Genomic DNA, 22303 nt, shown 5'->3' on the forward strand with positions numbered 1-22303 from the left:
ATAGTAATGTATACATACTACTTTCTAGTCTATTTAATGATATTTGCTGAATGTAAGCTCTGTGCTTCTAGCTTTGCCCTTGTTTTCCTGTCTGAGTGTTGCTATATTCCCTTTTTCTCCATTAAGGCCCAGGCTAGAGACCATCTTCTCTCTGAAGTCTTAACTAATCCTGAAGTGACCTCTCTCTTTTCTGAAATGCCAGTCCATTTTGTATATCTCCCTTCTCTCAGGTTGCCTTTTATATTATATTCTAACAGCCATTACTCCGTTTGTGTACTTTTTTTAAAAAGTTACACTTGATATAATTTAAAAGAATACAGAGACGGGGATTATTTGATAGATCTTATATTAAAATTTTTTGCAACATGTCTCCTATGCCATGCATGTCTCTCACTGTCACAATGCAAACCTGATTCTGAAAGAGAGTCTCACAGATTTTATAGGCTCCAGAACAAGAGTACCATTTCAGTTTTCTCCCAATTCCATTCCCCTCCCATCCATAAAGAACAGAATGAGGTTCTTGGTCTGATCCTGAGGCCATGTCTCATTTTTCTACATACCACCACTGTAAATTTAGTTCAGTGGAAATGGTTCTTATCTGAGGCTCACAAAATTCTGTAGGCAAATATTTGATTGACTAAGCTATTCTGTAAAATCTTGACAATAGAGATTGGGCAAAGGGCAGCCAGTTGAAAGGTTGCTTTTGTTTGTTGTGTTTTATCTTTTTGCTGGAGTTATCAGTTTTCCTTGTAATCAGTATCAAGGCTCTGTGTGATTGTTGGTACTATACCTCAACATATGCTATCTTATTTTATAGTCACTTCTCTGTAGCTCTCAATTGCCCTGCTAGATATAAGACCTATGAAAACAGGGGCCATATCTTAATTATCTTTGTGTAACTTCTCTGACTTAGGCTCCTAGTGATGTCCAGAGGAAGATAAATGCAAATGAATGACCTCAGTGGCTTAGTGAGCAAAGGGCGTGCCTGAGAGTACGAACACAGCTGAACTGTGTGAGTACGAACACAGCTGAACTGAAGAGCCTTCAGCCCATTGCCTCGTTCCTAAAACAAATCTGATTGATAATGTTTCCCCTCTTTCCTACAAGGATATTTTGAGATGAAATTGAGTTATACATAACATTTTGAGCCTTTCAGAGATAGAATTACCTAAGGCACTTTGCCTCTCAGCAGTTGCGTAATTTAGTTAGATGATATCTTGTGCTGGAGTCCACTTTAATGTGAAGACATTATTGCAAGCCTTCTTTTTTAAAAAAATTATTAATAAATGATATAGCCTTTCTAGTGATTTTGAAATGGTTTAAGAGCTTGCAAATCAAAATGTTTCCGAGGACTAAGTTAATTACCTGTCTCTGTCACCAGTTGCTCTATTCGTGACCCTGAAGAAAGTTGCTTTCTTCTCTCTGCTCACTTTTGGCTGCCCCTTCCAGGATGTTGCCAGAATACATTTTATTGTTATATGAAATAAAATCATGGAAATATAGAGTTCTGAGCATACTTGGCACCAACAGTGCTTCACACATAATAGGGTCTCAGTAAGTATCTGTGGAATATATTCATGAATCAATCCATCTATTTCCGCCACAGCAGATTGCTGCAATATCCCAGCCTCTGCTCCAATACTGCCTTCCAGTGGTGGAGTCCCTCCAAAGGCCACTTACTCTTTTTTGTGAACAAATCTAATTACTATCAAAAGCCACTTTAGACTTCTATGAGGCTTTCTATAATTCTGCCGGGCAGTTAGTCACATCTGTCAAGCATCTTAGTCATATTTCTGTTGCAGTATTGAGCACAGTACATTATAATTCCCGTTATGTCATACCTCTCATGTCTCCCTTTCTATACTGTGAGCTCCATGAGAACAGAGGAGTGTCTTGTTTTCTTTGTACTCCCAGCTCCTTTGTGCTCTGTGTGTGCTCACGTAGTACAGAGTGGACAAAAGACTGGGAGGAGGGGGACAAAGAGAATGAGAGGAAAAAAATAATAAAAACATGGCATATATGTATTGATCGCCAACTCAGTGGTCTCTTAAGAGTGATGTGCTCACCCCAGAAAACGTGCACAAAAGCAAACCATTCAGGTTCAGGAAAAAAAATTAAAACAATTTCTATTTTTTTTTTTTTAATCTCAAACATTTTGATTTCCATTTTTTGATGTATGTTTTATACTCTACATGCTACTTTAGTATGTTTTATACATGTGTTTAATTTATAAACATAGTTTAAAAGGTACATATTCAAACATCTTACGTTAAAGACACAAATCATAAGTTTGGAGACGTCTAGTATAGCTGTTTGCCAGGTACTATGCTAAGCATTTGATATAGTAATTCATATCCCCTGGGACGTATGCTGTGGTCCCACTTTACAGATGAAGAAACACAGAAGGGTAGGCAGTCTTCCCATCATGCACAGCAGGTAAACGGTGGGACTGAGCCCACACTCAGACTTGTGTGGCTTGACGTCGCCACGCCCTCTCTTACTCTTCGGTCCCGGCACCCAGGGTTGTTCTTCAGGAGCAGTACAGGCTTATGGAATAAATAAATAAATTGAATGGATGAATCAGTCATACTAAATACATATGAAAAAGCTTTATTCTTAAGAAAAACTGTGAAAATTAAAATAAAATGTCATTTTTTCGTTGTAAAAGCATGTATTGGCAATGACAAGCCAAATAACATAGCTGTGTGGCACATTAAGACTATTTAGTTCCATTTCTTCACAGAAAAACTGAAGTAAAGGACAGCAAGTCACTTGTTCACTGTTAAATCTGAAGCCAAGAGACTGGGATCCTCATTTTCACACCTGATTACCGAACTGCTTTTGTTAAATTGAAATATTATTTGCATACCGTAAAATTCACCCTATTAAAGTATACAATTCAGGAGTTCTTAGTATATGATCAAGATTCTTTAACCATCATCAGGACTTAATTTCAGAACATTTTCATTACCCCAAAAAGAAAGCAGACACCCGTTAGTGGTCACTTCCCAGTTCCCTCTCCCCCAGCTCCTGGCATCTACTAATTTATTTTCTGTCTCTATGTATTTGCCTTTTCTGGACATTTCATATAAATGAAATCACATAATACGTGGCCTTTTGTGTCTGACTTCTTCAGTTAGCATAATGTTTTAAAGGTTCATGTAAGTTGTAGCAGGCAGACATTAGTCCTTTAATACCCTTTATGGCTGAATTATTCCATTACATGGGTAAACAAAAATCCATCAATTGACAGACATTTGGTTGTTTCCACTTTTTGGCTATTATAAATAATGTTGGTATGAACATTCATGTACAAGTTCTTATTTCAACATATATCTTCAGTTCTCTTGGTATATGCCTGCGAGTGAATTGCTGGGTCACGTGATAAGTCTGTGTTTAACATTATGAGGAACTGCCAAACTGTCAGACTGCTTTCAGAAGCAGCTGTGCCGTTTTACATTCTCACTAGCAGTGTGTGACGATTTCAATTTCTCCACATCCTTGCCAACACTTGTTGTTGTCTGTCGTTTTTATTATAGCCACCCCAGTGGCTGAGAAGGATGTGGTTTTGATTTGTATTTCTAATGACAAGGATTTTGAGCATCTATTCATGTGTTTATCATCCCCTCAAGTACTTCTTTTGAATTTAAGTTATTTCCATTTCCTTTTTTATTTACGCATTTTTCAGTGGAATGTAAATTTTGTTGTTGTTCTTATGAAATCTTTTTTGCCTGGAGAGCTCTCCAGGCATATCAGTGCTCATGAAATCTCTTATTAAAGGTTGCCTTGCCTCTTGTGGTGCCAAGATGTTGGTACTGTGAACCCTCAGGATTTAACTGAGTTTCCACTGGCCACTTTCCAGGAAATCTCCACATCACATTATTAGATAACAAGCTTTTATAAACCCCAAATTACAATGGTGATGATAATGGTTTATTAAAAAGCATTTAATTAATTTTGAAAAAGAATTTCTTGCAAAATTATATTTTCTTAACTTTTTACATCCCTATGAGATAGAAAAGACCCAAAAGAAAGCAATAGCTGTTTCGAAGGATCTTCTAAGAAAGTGTGTATAGAGATGCGAATGTCTAACAATTCTAGTGTGTCTTGGAAAAAATATTTTTGAATATAACCAGTGCCTCCAGATTTCCAAGAAAATTACCAAGTTATTTTTACTTGGTAAAAACTTTTACCAAGTTATTTTATTTTATATGCTAGTCCTGGGTGTAAATTGCATTGCTCATATGTGATGCTAATATTTTAGCAATGTTGAAATTAACATTTGCTGTCAAATCTAGTTTAGACCAGAGATAAAGGAAAGAAAACATTTTGAAAATTCCATATGCCAAGTTTTGCCTTGTACATTGAAATATTTATATTATCCTCTAAAGATATGTAGTAGAATTCTTTAAAAAAAAAAAACAGTGCCTGACAGATTTTATATATAGCAGAGCCCACCTCGGTTTACATGTTTATTGCAGCTATAAGTAAGGCCTTTCTGGCTTTCAGACCTTACATGTTCCCATCTTACATTCAAATTTTATTTGATGACTTTTACCAAAAGTAGTCTTTCTCAGTCTTAGTATAAGTTGAATATATTTGGTCATAATGTTTACAATGATGAAATTCATCAGTTCTCTTATAAACTGGCTTTTTTATGGAAAGTGGTTTTTCTTTTTAAAAGAAAAAGACTGCTTTGAATTTTTGTTTATTTAGTCAATCCACAAATACTGGGTGAGCACTTCCTAGGCACCAGATCTGAGAAATACACTGGAAAGTAAGATAGGCATGCTGTTTGCTTTTGTAGAGCTCATACCCTACCTGTGAACTCCAAAACAATTACTTAGCTACAATTGTGATAAATAGTAAAAGCGAAAATTTTAAGATTATATGAGAGCACATAATAGAGGAGCTGACCCAATTTGTGGTTGTTGGAAAAGGGTTCCCTAAAGAAGTGACCCATAATGTGGGACCTGAAGGGTGCCCAGGAGTTAGCCAGAACATGCATGGGCCAGAGGGGACTAGCATGTGTGCAGGAATTAAGGCAGACAGGAGCCTGAGGCTTTTGAGGACCTTAGTGAAGGACAGCGTGCCTGGCATGTTAGGAGCAAAGGTACAAGAGGAAGCCAATGGGGTAGGCAGCACATGACGGCATGTTAAAGATCTGGGCCTCTTAGTAGGGAGCTGTTGCAGGGCTTAGGGCTATGGAGGAGTGTCTATTGGTCGCCCATACAATTAACCAAGGCTAAATGACCCTTTGCTCCCTTGTTTCCTTCTCTTGGTCAGGAGTATGACTGGAGAAACTACCAGCCCAGCCAGATGAGTGAATCTGAGTTGCAGATGCTGGCGAGCCTGCGACGGCAACAGAACGAAGAGCTGGAGGATGCCGGGGCGTCCCACGGCCTGAGCGCATCTCAGGTTGACAACTGCAACGTCAGCATAAGTACCAGCAGTGACGACACAACCACCTGGAACTCTTGCCTGCCACCCGTGAGTCCTTGGCTTTGCATTTTCCCTTCCATTGCCTTAACTAGGAGCAAGCTTCTTTCTAACAAAGCCCAACCTTGTCTGGGAAAACTAGGGCCAAAATGAGAACATTCCCTATGGGAAATATTCAGAGGCCATTCTGAAAAATAGTAATTTAGAACTGGAGGCAGAAAGTAGAAGATGATACTGTCTTTTCTTAAATTGTCTTATTTACCATCAGAAAATATAAGTATGATGATGTATAAAACCGTGCATTGAAAGAAAAAAGGAGTAATTTTGCTGTAGACGCTGAGTATCCCTTTGTATCCCCTGTTCCAGCACAAGCCCTGTGGCACATACAAAAGGCTCAACACTTGTTAAATACATATTTGTTAAATGAATGAACAAAGAGGAAAAGACCATAGATATACTAAGCATTGCTCGGATATGAAGCGGAAAAGAACTTTCTGTAGAAGTCACTGGATGTTTACCGGCTCCTCCCTGTGTCTGAGAGGCCATGAAGGGCACTGTGGATGCTTCAGAGGCTCACGTTCCCAAATGTCCTCGCAGTTAGAGCACTTTAAATGTGGCCCGTCACCCCACCCTTGCTGTGGCCTGGCAGAGAGCTGGAGCACCTGCTTTTCAGGTGAAGAACTGAAGCCAGAGTCCAGGTTCCCACCCTGGTCAGTTGTGGAACCCAGAGCAGAGCCCGGTGTTTTGTCTCAGTGCATTCTCCACATTACTGCCCTCACGGGTCCTGCGGCTTACTGGGAAAAGCACAGCACGAACACCGACAGAGCAGTCTGGTGTAGCACAAGAAATGTCTTAGGGCAGAGTAATACTATCGTATGCTATAATAATGGTAATCAGAGCTGCTGTTTCTTTAAGTACTGAGCCATTTTAAGACCTCCACAGGCCCAAGGAATATTGACTTATGGGGCCACATTCAACATCATATCAAGCATATTAATGTATACTGTCATCCAACAGTAAATATAACTTTTTTACTCTACAATTTTTAAAGGAAATATAAAATTACATAACCTTGACTCATTTTATATATAACTATATAAAGATTGAGTTGAAGTATATTTGACAATGAATAAGTTATGTTTTAAATGTTTAATTAAATAACCATTAATTTTGCAATTTACCTTTTGTATTCTAAAGCCAGTTTTTTCCAGGTCTCCAGCATCTTTGTAGTTTTTGGAAATCCTAGAGACCCTGGCACCTTACACCAATCATGCACACTATCTAATTTAACTTTTAGGGCTACTGTATGTGAGAGGCACTGTTAGGCTCCCATTTCCAGGTGAGAAAATTGAGGCTCTTGAGTAAAGTGATGCAAACCTAGCTCGGTCTGACTCCTGAATCCGAGTTACTAACCACCATGATATACTGACTTCTTGACATGTGACTCAGTTGTCAAACAAACGCTACATATACCCAGTGGAAGGTGAGATTTCAGTGCTCTGGACAGAACTTACAAGTCTTCATGGAGGAGAAATTCAGATGGCTCTGAGATGGGGGGAGTAATATAAATTTTCCAGTAGTGTGCTTTAGCCCTGCTTTGCCCCACCCTCCAGGTTTCTCTTGCCTCAGTTGTGCTTTCATTAAATGCAACTATCAAGCATACATGACACCTTGTGTGGCCTTGATGCCAAAGAGTATCCACCCACTCAGAAAAATATCTGAGTTCTGGTTGCTCTGGTTACAGAGTATCCTTGTAGCCAGAGCTAAGATCATAAGAGTCAGTTGCAGATTTTTGCCAGTGCAATTTTTGATAAAATTGAAACATTGCCTTTCTTATAAAATATTCTTCAGCAGTCATTTAAACTGCAAGTAAGAAAGAGAACAGTGGCCTCCTGATCAAGCTCATTCTGTCATGAAGTAGCTTGGAGACCAGCATTACAAAGGGCAAGCTAAGGAATGATTATTTATGGACTGAAAAGGCTGTACTCTTGGTTGCCCTGGATACCGTGTTCTCATCACCATCCTATTCTGGCAAGGACTGAAGTCTCCTGCATGATAACTACTCTGATCTAAAAGTATACAGCCAAAAATAGCACCAGTGGTAATGAACTTAATAACCCTTCCCTTTGACCACATGAGAAATTGGAAACAGTATATTTTTTATACAGAGAAATATTGAAAAGCCTACCTTTGGTATTCATAAGATATGTTTATTATTGCATCAAATTCAGCCTATTTTAACATTGGAACAATCACCAAATGGAAAATTGTATTCCTTAATGAACCCTGCATCTTGCTACTCATATAGACTTTAAATAGAGCAGTTTACAAGCACCCTTGTACTCCTTCTGAGAGCTCATGCTGTTCTCTTTACAAGTTATACAGGGACAGTGAAAAAAAAGAAATGAAAGAACTTATAACTTTATTTATCACAATGATATCCTGCTCTTCTTGTATCTCAGTGAATGGCGCCGTCATCCAAACTGGCACTTGAGCAGGAGATTTGGAAGACATTTTCACTTCTCCCACTCCTTCATCCCCCATAAACAGTTGGTCTCCAGATCCTGAGAATCCTCTCTCCTTTTTACCCCTTAACCCTCCCTACCTGATTCCACAGGCTTGGCACTTTCTTTTTATTTCTTCTTCCCCCTTCATCCCACCACAGATTGTGCACTTTATTTTCCGTCTGGATTCCTTCAGCAGTGCCCTGACCTCTCTGTGCCTTCCAGGGCAGGCTCCACGGCCTGGTGGTTGGGCGCATCCGCTCTGAAGCCAGACTGCCAGGGCTCAAATCCAGGCTGTAACCCACTGCATCTGAGACATAAGAAACATTTAATGAATAAAGGTTAGCTGTCATTATTATTGTTTACATTAGTGATCCTTTTAAAGCCTAGATCTGATCTGCTGTCTTCCCCACATAAAGCCCTATGGGTGGCTCCCACTGCCGCTTTAGTGTGGTTTATGAGGGCCCCTGTGACCCGAGAGCTGCCCCCGTCCAGTCTTGTCTCTCACTGTCCCCACCTCTCCCTCCATGCTCAGTCTCAGGTGCAATTCCCTAAACGCACTCTGCACATGTCCCTGGACCTCACACCTGGCTGTCCTCAAGACTGAGCTGCAGAGCCACAGTAGCCCTTCCCCGGCCTCAGTGCGAGGGACACAGCTTATTTCTGCCACGAGAGCCAGGAGCATCTCCAGAACTCTCACCAAGCTTGCTCATCCATCTCACCGCGGTTCATTCCACACGTAATTTCTGAGTAGACCCTGTGCTGTGAACCAGGCTGAGTGCTGGGCACACAACCAAGGTTTTACCCAGTCGTGAAGCGTTCACAGTGGTGGAGGGAAGCAGAGAGGGAAGCAGCTCGCTGTGCTCAGGGTGGCCTGTGAGAAAGAGTAAAGAGTTGTGGGAACACAGGAGTGGGTGCAGTTCCGCCCGTGGGCTTCGGGGGTGCTTTCACAAAGAAGGCAACAGTGGGCCGGACGCGGTGGCTCACACCTGTAATCTAGCACTCTAGGAGGGCGAGGCGGGCAGATTGCTCGAGGTCAAGAGTTCAAAACCAGCCTGAGCGAGACCCCGTCTCTACTAAAAATATATCTACAAAAAATTAGCCAGGCATGTTGGCTGAGGTAGTAGGATCGCTTGAGCCCAAGAGTTTGAGGTTGCTGTGAGCTAGGCTGACACCATGGCACTCACTCTAGCCTGGACAACAGAGTGAGACTCTGTCTCAAAAAAAAAAGAAGGCAACAGTGAAGCCACAGTTGAAGAATGAGGTCAAGTTCGCCATTTAGACAAGAGGGAAAAGAATTCCAAGTTCTGAAAAGGAGCAGAATCAGGTCAGTGGAGGGAAGGGGAGAGTCTCTCCTTTAGCAAGGTAACACCCTCTTAGTGCCTTGGTTTCTCTGTCGACTCAAGTAGGACTTGAAATGAGTTGTGCTTGTCTCCCCACTGCTCCCCACCCCCACGCCCGACCCCATGCGGCACCGGCACGGGAGGACCACCCTGGCCACACCGTTCACATCGTGCCATCGCTCATCTCTTTCCTCTGCCTAGCACGCTCCTCCGTCCTAGAACACGCCTATTTGGTTTTGGTTCGTTTGGTTTTTGGCTAATTTTTTTTATTAAAGACTTTATTTTTTTAGAGCAGTTTTAGGTTCACAGCAAAATTTAGAGAAAGGTACAGAGAGTTCCCATCTACCCTCTCCCCCCACACGTGCACAGCCTCCTATTACCAACACCCCCCACCAGAGTGGCACCTCTGTCACATTAATGAACCTCCACTGACACCTCGCTGTTACCCGAAGTCCATGGTTCCCACTAGGGGTCACTCTTGGCATACACTCTGAGGGTTTACAAATGTATAATGGCACGTATCCGCCACTGTGGGATCATCCAGAGTGGTCTCACTGACAGAAACCTCTGTGCTCTGCCTGCTTACCCCTCCCGCCACTTGGTTTTGAAGGCCCAGCTCACTTGTCACTGCTTCGTGAAACCCTCCACCCAGAATTCTTTGCTTCCTTCTCTGCATTCCCCTGCAGGTGCAATTATAGCACTTGCAACATGAAATAACCGTGGGGCTGCCAACACTCCACAGGCCTGGTTGTGAGCTCCTCGAAGGCAGACCCTGCCCCGGTCTTCTGGAACCTTCCACGTTGAACACAAAGGCTGGTATGAGGCATCAAGGCTGACTGTCCCTCACTGGTTGGTTAAATGAATCAATAATATTTTTAAAAGTCATTTTTTTACTCTAAAATAAGGCAATTTTTATCAGCATTTGAAAATAAACATCAGCTTTGCTTTGCTTAAATAAATCCTGAGTGATATATTTTATATTCAGGATTTGATAAGTGGATATTACATATACAACCAAAGGAAAAATCTTCTGAGCAAGGCCTGATTACCGATAGTAAGAAAAAGAGCTTTAGTCAGATCACATTCAGTTTAGCATCTTTGCCTGATGACTTCACACACATTGCAGTCTGAAACCAGAAAACCCACTCACGGTAAAATGAAGACTCTTTAGCAAAATCTATTGTGTTTACCACAAGCTTTGATTCTTCAGCTTTCCTCCGTATCTGTACAGTTCAGAGTAATATGTACTGTTTAAAAGGTGTTTACATATAATAAATTAGTCATTTAAAAGTGTAATTAAATGTAACCATATTTCTCATAGCAAATTGGCTTTTGTAGGCATCTCTTGCTAAATAAATCAGGCCTACTGAGAAATCCATTGGCCTTTGACAGGCAAATTTTTCAAAGTTTCTAACTTAGAACCAAATTCAATTAAAACAATACTTTACAACTTCTGTGGAAACCAGGCTACAAGTAATCAATTTTGGAGAGTTTCTGTTAGGAGTAGCCCTCATGAGATTTATTCCAAAACTGGGCTCTAGGCAACCTTAGGAGGGGAACTAGGAGTTAGTTATAATGAATTCTTAAGTGAATTTTATCTTGCTGAGGGATTTTGATTAACAATAGCAGAAAACTGTGTTGTACGTATATGTTTTCTTTTCAAGGAATAGCTGTCAGTGGACACTTTCATGTGATGACCAAACAAATATAAACTCTAGATCAGCCAACCTGGGCTCAAATCCCAGCTCTGCCATTTACTGACACGATCACCTATAAAACGGAGATAATAAAAGGGCCTTCCTCATGTTGGCATTATGCAAATTGAATGAGTACATGGAATGCCTGTGCCCAGCACTCAGCAGAATAAGCTCATACTGACTGTAAACTACTGCTCCCCTGAGGTTGTTTTCCTCAAAGGGCCACTCTGGTGACTGGAGGAGATTTCTAGGACATTTTCCCTTTTATGACTACTGAGGCCTATAAGGGTGGGCAGAGATGCTGTTGTGTTTGTTTTGATGTGAGCTTAACCATTGGCATTCAGACTGACTGCATCAGAGCTTTACTCTGTCATGATTTCAGTGTTTCATTATTTTGTTTCTCTGCCCCTCCTCAAACCTAGATTCAATAAAAGCATGCCTAAAGTCCAGCTACCCTGTGAGCAGAAGCCACAAAGCCATCTTTTCTTTAAGTTAAGAATTTCCATAACCTAAGCAGGGCATGAGAGCACATGCCTGTAGTCCCAGCTACTTGGGAGGCTTGAGGAGGGAGGATTTTAGCCCTGGAGTTCAAGTCCAGCCTGGAAGATATAGCAAGACCCTATCTCTTAATTAAAAAAAAAAAAAAAATTCCCATAACCTAATATCAAGCATGTAAGTCTCAGCTTGCACACACACAAAAAAAAAAAGCTCATTGCATGCATCCATCAACGTGGCACGTAACAGAGCATAATATTTCGAGAAAACCGAGGTGAAATACACTTAATAAAATTATAAGCATATGGTGAGGTTCTCAGACAAGTTATAATATTTATGGTCTTGATTAACCTTGTAACATTATTGCCATTTTCATAGGTTTTACATACAGACATAAAAATATTGTCTTAACCTTTTAACGTGGCAGGATTATCTTATCTCCTGTTCTTTTATTTAGCCTTCATTTCTCTCCCTCATCCCCAAATTTCTAGCAGCTTGATCATGGAAAAGCAAAGCTTCTCTTGCTCTGTGATAGTTCATTTTAAATGCGTGCTGTTTTCCTGACATTAGTGCATAGCAACAGCGCCACCAAGAGGATGAGGTCCTGAGTTTCTTGGATCTGTTCCATTTCTTTACACAATAGCATATCAGCATTTTGCATGATATTCCTGGCTACTTTGTATGCAAAATATAATATATTGATATTTCAGGCTCTTTATAGTTAATAGGTTTTAATTTTTTCTGATGTACAGATTCATTAAACTTCTCAGTTCTCTTTGGGTGTAATGAGTTTTCTTTTAATCCTCCTGAACTAAAAAGGTAAGTAGTTGATTGTGCTAAGCTACAAATAAATCAGATGAACAGATGTTCTTCTGCAACTATAGAAGTGATATACGAAAACTGATATTAGAGTCAGTGTAATATCTGTGCTGTCAGGAGAAAATATTGAAATGTGGAAATTGTTCTGTTTAGTGACTATGAAAGTCACCCCATGAAATAAACTTTACTTATTCTCAGAATACTGTTTATTATATCTTACATTTGTTCCAAATTTAGCAATGTTGCAAAACTTATTTTCTTTAATTTTAAATATACAGTGACATATCATGAGAATGAAATCAAATGAATTTAATGTATGGTAAGAAGGTAGTTATATATATTTTAAATAAATGTATTTCAGGATCACTTTTTTTTCCCTGCCACAAACTGAACTGATTTTGCCATATTTGTTATTCAAAACTTAGATATTAACCACTCTAGGTGTACTCCTGAGCTTGATTAAATACTATAGAGTAACAGTTAAGAGGGTAAGCTGTGAAATCAGACTGCCTGGGTTCATATTCTGGCTCCCCTATTTCCTGGGTTAATACTCAGTGTCTAGAATTTCCTGTTCTATTATATGGATTTCATCTTGTATATTTCATAGAATTTCTGTGAGGATTAAATGAGATCATATATATCAAGGATTAGCACAAAGTAAGTGCACAGTAAATACCAGTCACCACTATTATCATGATGATCATAGTTACTCACAGATATAGGTTTCCATAGCTTTGCGTCTGTTTGTGGTATTCTCTAGATGTGGCTGAATGGCAAAATCAAAAACCAAATTTTAATTTCTGTCACTGGTGCTTTCATAGGATGTTACCTACCCCAAAATAGGTTCACTGCTACATATGTATAGAAATGTATCATGGGGGAGGAAAAATATCTTTTCCTCACCCCTCCTAGGTTCATGGCTGAGGCCTTTGTAACAAAAAGCAGATGAACAAGAGAAGAACATACAAATTTACTTAACCTAAGTTTATATGACACAGGAGTCTTCATAAGGAAAAGAAGCACCAAAGAAACATTTAAATTTGTATATTTTTATGCTAAATTTGATAGAGTGGAAAATCATGGAGAAATAGGATTGGACAAAGGGGATATGATCTAATGGTAATAAACTGTGGGACATTTAGCAAAGCCTTTTCTTCTTCTCTGTGGCCCTGTGTCTTCAGAAATAAATGTCCCTTTCTTCTGGGTATAGGGAGAGCATCTCTTAAGTGAGGGTCTTGTGTCCTGCTCCAGGGGAAGATCAGAAAATGCTTGCTAGGTTTTTTGACCAGCTTCAGGGGAGAAGGACTGTGGGAGGTAAGAGTGACCCTCCTGCTTCTGCTGTTTTCTCAAATGCCAAGGCACTGTATTTTGGGGGTAATAGGTCCTGAGCTCCATCAATATCAATTTGTGGTGGGTACATCTGGCTTCAGACAGCCAGTTCTTTCTATCTATTCTCCTATCTAATATTACTCCTAATATTACTTTGAAAAGTTTGCATTGGTTTGTGTGTGTTTGTGTGTGTGTGTGTGTGTGTGTGTGTGTATGCGTGTGTTTTCTAATACTTAAAAATCTCTATGAATGCGAATCTTTTATTGTGATCTTTTTTACTCTGTATCATTGAAACTGTTTTATATGAACAATGAGCAAACATGGAAAGGGACCAGTCTTCATAGTCTAAAGTGAGAGCTGAATCACAAACAAGATAGGACGCTATAACCATTTCTGTTTTCCAAGGAATGGAATAAGTCATTTGGAATAGGGGATTTGGGGTGGATATAAATAGAATTAATAGTATAAAACTAAGAAATGGAAATTTGGCTGAATAACAGGACTGTGATGCTTAGAGGGCTATGGAAATGCCTCTGAAAATAAATAGGCAGAGGTCCATTCACTGGAGGCCTGAGTACAGCTGAAATACTGGACGAATACCAATGAATTTATCATCGGGAGTATGTCTATACCACTGTGGGTTGGTCCAGAGAACCTGTTAAGCTCTTTGCTTGCTAATTTCTTTTTTGCTGTGAAATACTAAAGCCTAAGTCGTAGAACCAAATTTCACTTGCAAATTGCTGAAAGTCTTATTTCTCTAGTGAGATCAAATATGTCTTATGACATGTTTTTCCTTCCACTGTTCTCCCAGCTGTTGTTTCTTATTACTGAAATGGTGATGCATTGATACTGGTGCAATTACCAAAGTATCTGTGTACATTTAAATTCATGGTGCATCACAGGTAGTCAGGCTAAGTGACTGTGATTATCAGAAGGGGTATTTGATTTAAATTAAAGGAACACTTCCAAGAGATTATTTATAGAGGAAGACAGTTTACTCTGAAAAATTCCTATCACCTATGTCATTAATATTTTAGGACTCATTAAAATAATGAATATGTGGAAAACAAGGAATATGGGCTCTCTTTGTATAGGCACCACTGTTTTCCTGGGTTGGGTCAGCACTGTGGAGCCACATTATTATGGGTGAGAAAGACTCAACAACCAACTCTGTTGGGTAAGGAACTAGCTAAAGCCCTTTGAATGCAATTTAAATATGTGTGTCAAATTCCAACTTGTAATAAAATGAGAATGTTAAAATGACTTTCATGTTAGAATTACATTATTGTTAACCACATACATACTTAGAGCTGATGTTCAAAAATACTATGGAATGTTCTCCCTTTACAGAACAAAGGAAAAAGATCAAGTTCCACTGGAGGCAGGTGTTTAAGGCTGCATAGGATATAGTTGTTAAGCTATGTATTGAAAGAGACAGTAACTTAAAGGTTTCTTGTGAAGGAAGAATTTGAGATTTCACATCTTTGTTAGGTTATCAGTATCATTATTTTAGCTCATTGATTAATGCTTAACGTTGTATTATACACTTGGGGAAAATGAACACTTTGACCTAAGATTTACATGTATAATTTTCATTAGCAGTAATAGAAATTATCCTTGCAAACTTACAGAAAATATATTTGTGTCTCAATGTTAGTGTCTCTGTGTTATTGCTTATGCTTGCAATGCAGCATTAGTTCCACAAGATGCCTTGTTATCAGCCAATGTTAGCAGTATAAGAATTCCACAAGGAGGAATATTTCAACACATGAACTTTAATTACATCACAGATGCTAGTGAGTCCAGTGATTGGCCATTAAGATAACCTCTTTCCCATTTATAGCACTCTGCTACTTGCTGGATCTTCCAAAGGGCCTTTGGCTGTTTTATGAAATAAACCCTTCCCCTTCTTATGGATTGTGTTTCAGGAAAAAATTACAGTAATGGGAGTGCATGTGAACGTGTATGTAATGAGCATTGTGCAGTTAGTAACTCACAAATGATTTGTCTTTTACAGCCTGTCAATCAGGGCCGTCACTATCAGAAAGAAATGAATCCACCCTCTCCTTCTAATCCCCGGTAAGAATCATTAATAATCTAAATGACGTTTGCTTTTGTTTTTGTTTTTGTTTTTTTAAGATTATTTAGAAGATCGTGCATTTTTCTTGTTTTCATGAAATTGTTTTCCAAAACTTTCAAAAAGCTTCTGAAGTTATTTTCTTACAAAGTCTTGATTCATCCACTTTTCTTTTGTGGACTGTGGAGTAGGGATGACAGTCTACCTAGGTTTGCATACCTGCCTTTCACTAACCGTGGGACTTGGAGCAAGTCATTTAATGCCAAGTAATTCAGGCATAATTACCTCATAGCATTTTGGGGAGGTTCGAATGAGCTAATACTTTTTAGCTGAGCTAAAAAGTCCTCAGCATAGTTCCTATCACATAGCAACACTTCTTTAAGTGTTAATTGATTCATTATTCGTTTATTTGCATAAATATTTCATTTTAATAGGTATTTAATATTTAGTACAACTTAGGCATAAATCTTTGTTATATGATCTGATGCCTTTAAATTTATCGAGATAGCTTTTATGAGTTCAAATAGCCATTCTCTTTTTTCATAACTTTCAAAAGTTCATAATCTCAAAATTATTTCATTATTTTTAAAATGTCATGGGCATATGTCATTTTCAATATAGAAAACCCCGATTATTTTAGGCTCATTAGGAATAAGTAAATATGAATTTGAGCTTTGAAATATATGTAAGATTATATGACTTTCTGATAAATATGTATTTAAGCTAGTTTATCCATAGAAAACACTATTACCTTATCACTATTTATTATATGCCAGGAATTTATTGAAAAGTCAATCTGTCTTGAGCTCCACTCACAGAGTCTAGTTACTATAATCTTATTTTCCAAATGCATCTCCTTATCAAGCTGTCTAACTTGTGCTATGGGTTGTCCCATGGAATGGACCAAAACCAAAGATAACTGTGGCTCGACTATGTGTTATCTATTACATAGTGTCTGAATTAAGACTGTGGTTACACATAACAAAAACAACTTGGCTAGTTTTAAAAGAGAGACAGAGAGGCTGGGCACGGTGGCTCACGCCTGTAATCCTAGCACTCTGGGAGGCTGAGGCTGGTGGATCGCTCAAGGTCAGGAGTTCGAAACCAGCCTGAGCAAACGCAAGACCCCCGTCTCTACAAAAAATAGAAATAAATTAATTGGCCAACTAAAAATACATAGAAAAAAAATTAGCCGGGCATGCTGGTGCATGCCGGTAGTCCCAGCTACTCAGGAGGCTGAGGCAGGAGGATTGCTTGAGCCCAGGAGCTTGAGGTTACTGTGAGCTAGGCTGACGCCATGGCACTCTAGCCCGGGCAACAGAGTGAGACTCTGTCTCAAAAATAAAAGAGAGAGAGAGAGAGAGAGAAAGACAGAAAGTCGGGGGATTTGTTAAATAAAAATATGGGGCTATATCATAAAACCCAAGGGTAACCAGGTCTCAGGATGGGCATGAAGCTAGGAACTAGAACGCCAAGAGGCAGCGAGCAGTGTCCCCACTCCATCTCTGCCTGCTTCCCCCTGTCTGCTCTGTCTTCTCTCTGAGCACCAGCTATCTGTGCTTCCCAGTCCACATATGACTGTTTGATAGCTCTTGGGTTTACATATTACTGTTCAAAGTACATGCCGGGGCTGACAGACTACATCTGAATCCCAATTTCTACTTTCCAAGGGGGAGAGTGCAGTTGGCCTAGCGTGGGCCAAGTATCCACTTCCAGTCCATTCAGCAATGAACAGTGAGCCACGCCTTGTAAAACTACCTGGCTCCCAGGAGCCCACCTGAATGGTTTACAGGACTCTAATTGGGGCACATGACATTTATTCATGACATAGGTAGAGTGAATATCCTTTACTAGTAATCTCTTCTAAGTGTTCCTGGTCTTTGCAACTGACCTGGTCAATCTTTCATGTCAGCTAGTAGCTTAAAATTGAAATTGGAATTTTTATTTACACACATATACCACACACACATATACATGAAGGTGTTTTAACATTCTCAAAATCACTTATCTCTTGATAGGTGAACATGTCGCTTACAATCTTGCAGCTCATCTAAATTTACCTAACAAATTCTTTTTTTCTATACATGAGTAAGCTTTCAGGGTAACTGGAAATCCAACTCTGGTCCAAATTATAACAAATTCAGAATTTGTAGTTTGAACAAATAAGAGTGGTAGTAAGATATGTTAGAAAGTAGAGCCTTTTGTTTCAGAAAGTGGAGAAAGAAAACCTAACTTTCATCCTAATTCTGCCACTAATCTAAGATATGGTCTCAGATAAGCCTCTCGTCCTCTCCAGACATTATTTAATAATATGAATACCTTCATGTGTAAAAGAAAGGATTCGAGTTTCATGCTTTCTGAGGTCAATTCCAGCTTTATGATTCTGTGACTTTTTTTTTTTTTTTTTTTTTTTTTTTTTTGAGACAGAGTCTCGCTTTGTTGTCCAGGCTAGAGTGAGTGCCGTGGCGTCAGCCTAGCTCACAGCAACCTCAAACTCCTGGGCTCGAGCGATCCTTCTGCCTCAGCCTCCCGAGTAGCTGGGACTACAGGCATGTGCCACCATGCCCAGCTAATTTTTTATATATATATCAGTTGGCCAATTAATTTCTTTCTATTTATAGTAGAGACAGGGTCTCGCTCTTGCTCAGGCTGGTTTTGAACTCCTGACCTTGAGCAATCCGCCCGCCTCGGCCTCCCAAGAGCTAGGATTACAGGCGTGAGATTCTGTGACTTTTATGAGACTTACAGAGTTTACTTAGAAAAACCAGTCCCACCATCAAAGGGTCACACTACTTACTTTTACTTCACTGTCTTATCTAGAAAACATACTTCATAAATATTGGATGGATGAATAAATGAATATTTAGATGTGGTAGTATGCAACTTTAAATATCTCTTTTACAAATTGAATTCCCAAAGGTAGATGTCAAAAAGATAGAATATAAGATAATTCACTAAACAGCATATCTTATACAACAAAGTAAATGTTAATTTATTTAGGAAAAATTAATTATTCAAATTTCTACATAGTAAAAAAGCAGGCCACATTCTAAAGCAAAAAATAAAATACCATCAACTCCATTTGCCAGCAGGTTATCCACTGATTTCCTAAAAAATTAATATCTAACTGTTCAGAAACCCTACAGATTACATGACTTGGCTCTTGGCTCATAAATTCAGCAGCTTGGAGAATTGGCAGGAAGGCATTTTGGGGCCATTAATACAGAAGATGATAAAATTATGAGGTCGGCATATGTCATCATATAAAAATGGGATAAATTGAATCATGTAATACAAGTAATTTAACTTAAATTTGAAAGCTCTGATTCTTCTTAAGATTTGTATTTCCTATATATTTCTTACAAACAGTATCCTATGCTTCAGACCCTTAAATATAGAACTTTAAAGTTAAACTTTAAAATTAAAGGATACTGATAATTAATATGAAAAAATATAAGAAATGAGAAGGTAAGTCTCTAAAGTCTACCCTCTAGGATAAACAGCCGTCTAACCTGAATCCTAGATTGACAGTTCTGCATATGGAATCTCTGAACAATACACGAAAAGCAAGTAGGCTCTCGATTTCCTGAATGCCGTGTGGCTGTGGTCGAGTAATGCCCGCAGGGTGGACGGGGCAGTATGCACACGCCCTTCCACAAGGAGGGATGATGGCAGCCTCTGGGAGGTGAATGGCCACATGAGCATCCCTGAAATCCCTGCAGTACTCCAGAGACCTAAGAACCTAAAATTTTTTAAATTACATACACTCTTACCCATGTATATACATGTTTAGAGAATCACCTTTCAATTAGCTTCATTAATGTAAAGGAACAACCAATATGCCCAAAGTCTTTCATTCACATTTTATTCTAGAAAGAGTTTTATTTCTGCAACATAATTATCTTCTTAGTTTTGTATGTGTAGGATTAAAATTAAAGATAGTATGCAGTCCACAAAGCAGGCAGATTTGGGTTTTGAAGAGTTTGCTCTGGGGTGAAAATATCTAAAGCACTGCCTATATTCAGATACCGTTTTCCTCACAGTGAAACCGTTCGCTTAGCCTCACAGGGCAGTGCTTGACATTGCATCAAGGTGGGATGCAAAGGTAATCATTTCCCTGAGAAGTTTACAATCTGGGAATTGAAATATATCTGGTTCACCTCATCATATTCCCTCACGTGTCTAGATTTGCAGCAAAGCTGTTTCTGCTTGCATTGTTAGGCACGGGGTGGTGTTTTCCATTATTTTTTCCTAACACACTGACTGATGTTTAACAGCCTCTCAGATGCTGGGCTCCTTGCCTCCAGCGTCCACCAACAGCGCCTCTTAGGGCACCGACAGCCTCTGCGACAAGGTGCAGAAAGGCCAACATAATCTCACACGATTTGGAGGAGTCTGGGGTAGGAGGAAACAATTTCACAGTTCATTCATGTTGAGAAATATTTCCTAGCATGTAAACTTGCAGGCTGCCAAACAGAGCAAAATGGATGCCGTCTGCAGCCCCAAGCCATTTATTTTAAAATGCCAACTATTGGTTGCAGGGTTTAGAGCTGTCCCTTAGGCACATCTATTTATATGTTTATGGAGATTCTTCAGAACAGCGTAGGATATTTCTTCTCAGGAATGAGTTTTATGAAATAAGCTGTGATTATGTTCTGGTTGTCTGTTCATATGGATGGAGTTGATAACCAGTCTTTCGTTTCAAATGATGATTACACTTGCTATTTTTATAACTCATTGGAAAATTAGAGGGAGGAGGGAATGTAGTCAAAGGCTCTGTCAGGTTCTAAATGCTCATGGAAATGGAACGATAGAGAAAATCATTCTAGAATGCCCAAGCAGTAATGAATGGCATGATTTTCTAAAGTGTTTGCTTTATGATTTATAACTTATCTGCAGTTTTTTAAAAATGTCATTGCAGATTGTGTTAGGGCCTGAATCCTTTGCAACTTTGCCACATGTTTGTGTGATATAAACACACTTATAACTATAATTATCTGATAAAGCCTTGCAGTCTTTGACAAATGATTAATAACCACTGACCTCAGTTCCTGCTGGCTCAGCCGGGCTGGCCGCGGCAATCTGGGCTGTCACTGCAACCTGCAGGACTACTCTGGACTGATCACAGTGACACTGTTTGTCTTTTCTCTCCAACTGTCAGGGCTCAGCCTAATGGGCTTCTTTTTTGTTGCTTAAGCTATTTATTTCCTGACACAAAAGAGAGAAAATGTATAAATAAATAAAATTAAATACAGAATTTGTATTTGATGTTCCTCTTCAAATGATTAAGTTTGGATCATTTTAAAACAAGTAAGTTGGGTTTTTAACGAATATTCCTCCTTCAGACCAGGCAGAGTATTTCTTCATTAACTAAGCAAACATTTCATTTCTCTGAATGTAGTGTTACTGCTGTTTTCTCTGGATCTTTGCATTAAATCATAATGACTTGGTTGTAAAACTGAAGACATCAGTTTTTATTCTCTTCATTTTTCTTGTTAGCTTTAACTACGAAAAGATATCAGTACCTCTCATTTCATAATCCCAGTTGGCACAGACTCACCCCTCTGTTTTCTCGCTGTCTCTCCTTCCGTCCCTCTCTCTCCCCCACTCTGTGCTGCCCAGCACATGCCTGGTGAGGCTAGGAGCTCCTCAGCATTTGAGTTGAATGAGGGAGCAAGTGAGTGAAAATCTTCATGCCCAATGTTGACCAGTTAAATTTCAGAATTTTTTCTATGTCTTTGCAAGAATTAAGAATTAACCTTTCCTAAAAGTAGGAGGACAGTGATATTACTTTATTCACAACCAGGTAGAATTGTGTCTTTCCATGCATGTACCACTCCCTGCCAACCCAAAGATCCACAGACACTGGCAACCTTTAGAATGGTCCTAATCTTTAGGACATAATAATTAATAATAGCTTCCAATATTTGTATATTACAATTACTCTCAAATTTGTATGTCCAGTCTTAATGCTTCCTGAATTTCAGGCTCATCTATCTAGCTGCCAACATACCTCAAATCTAAGCATTCAAAAGGCAACTTGATTTTCTCCTACAAATTCTTTCTTCCTTCTTCCCCATCTCAGAAAATATCACCATCATCCCACCATCACCTTTGCTTAAGCCAGAAACCAAGGGTAAGCCCTGTTCTGTGTCTCTGCTCCACCCCCACGTCCAGCCACAGCAAGGAGTACTGGTGTTCCCTCCAAACTTAGCATGTGCCATATCTAGCCTCTTTTCTCTGTTTTTTCTGCTGTAGTCCAAGTCCAGGTTGCCATGATCTGTCACCTGGGCAAATGCAATAAACTTCCCACCTGCTTTCTCTGCTTCTCTGACCCCTGTAGTCTCTTTCTCCGCTTATCAGAGTGGTGTCGTTATGCCTAAATCAGATCCAGGTAGTCCCCATGTAAAACTTCCCAATAGTTTCCTACTGATGGATTTACACTCCTTACTCTGGCTTTGAGGCCCTGGAAACCCAGTTTTCAGCCTGTGTTTCAAACCGCCATGTGCCTCACTCACTCTACACCAAACACCGAGTTTCCCTCTCTTTTCCTCAAACACCCCAGGCTTGGTCCCACCTTAGGAGCTCTGCCTGGAGTTC

General features: G+C 39.5%; 1 protein-coding gene across 7 annotated transcripts in view; it reads left to right on the plus strand.

The window, feature by feature from the left end:
- CFAP20DC (CFAP20 domain containing) overlaps positions 1–22303 on the plus strand; it is a 234063-nt gene that overhangs the window by 162589 nt on the left and 49171 nt on the right. For all 7 annotated transcript variants that reach the window (XM_075998823.1, XM_012790291.3, XM_012790286.3 and 4 more), the window contains 2 exons: positions 5287–5490; positions 15644–15705. In XM_075998823.1, coding sequence (XP_075854938.1) covers positions 5287–5490; positions 15644–15705 — 266 coding nt within the window. The remainder of the gene's footprint in view (positions 1–5286; positions 5491–15643; positions 15706–22303) is intronic.

The sequence above is a fragment of the Microcebus murinus genome, chromosome 30, assembly GCF_040939455.1.
Source record: "Microcebus murinus isolate Inina chromosome 30, M.murinus_Inina_mat1.0, whole genome shotgun sequence".
NCBI lineage: Eukaryota > Metazoa > Chordata > Mammalia > Primates > Cheirogaleidae > Microcebus > Microcebus murinus.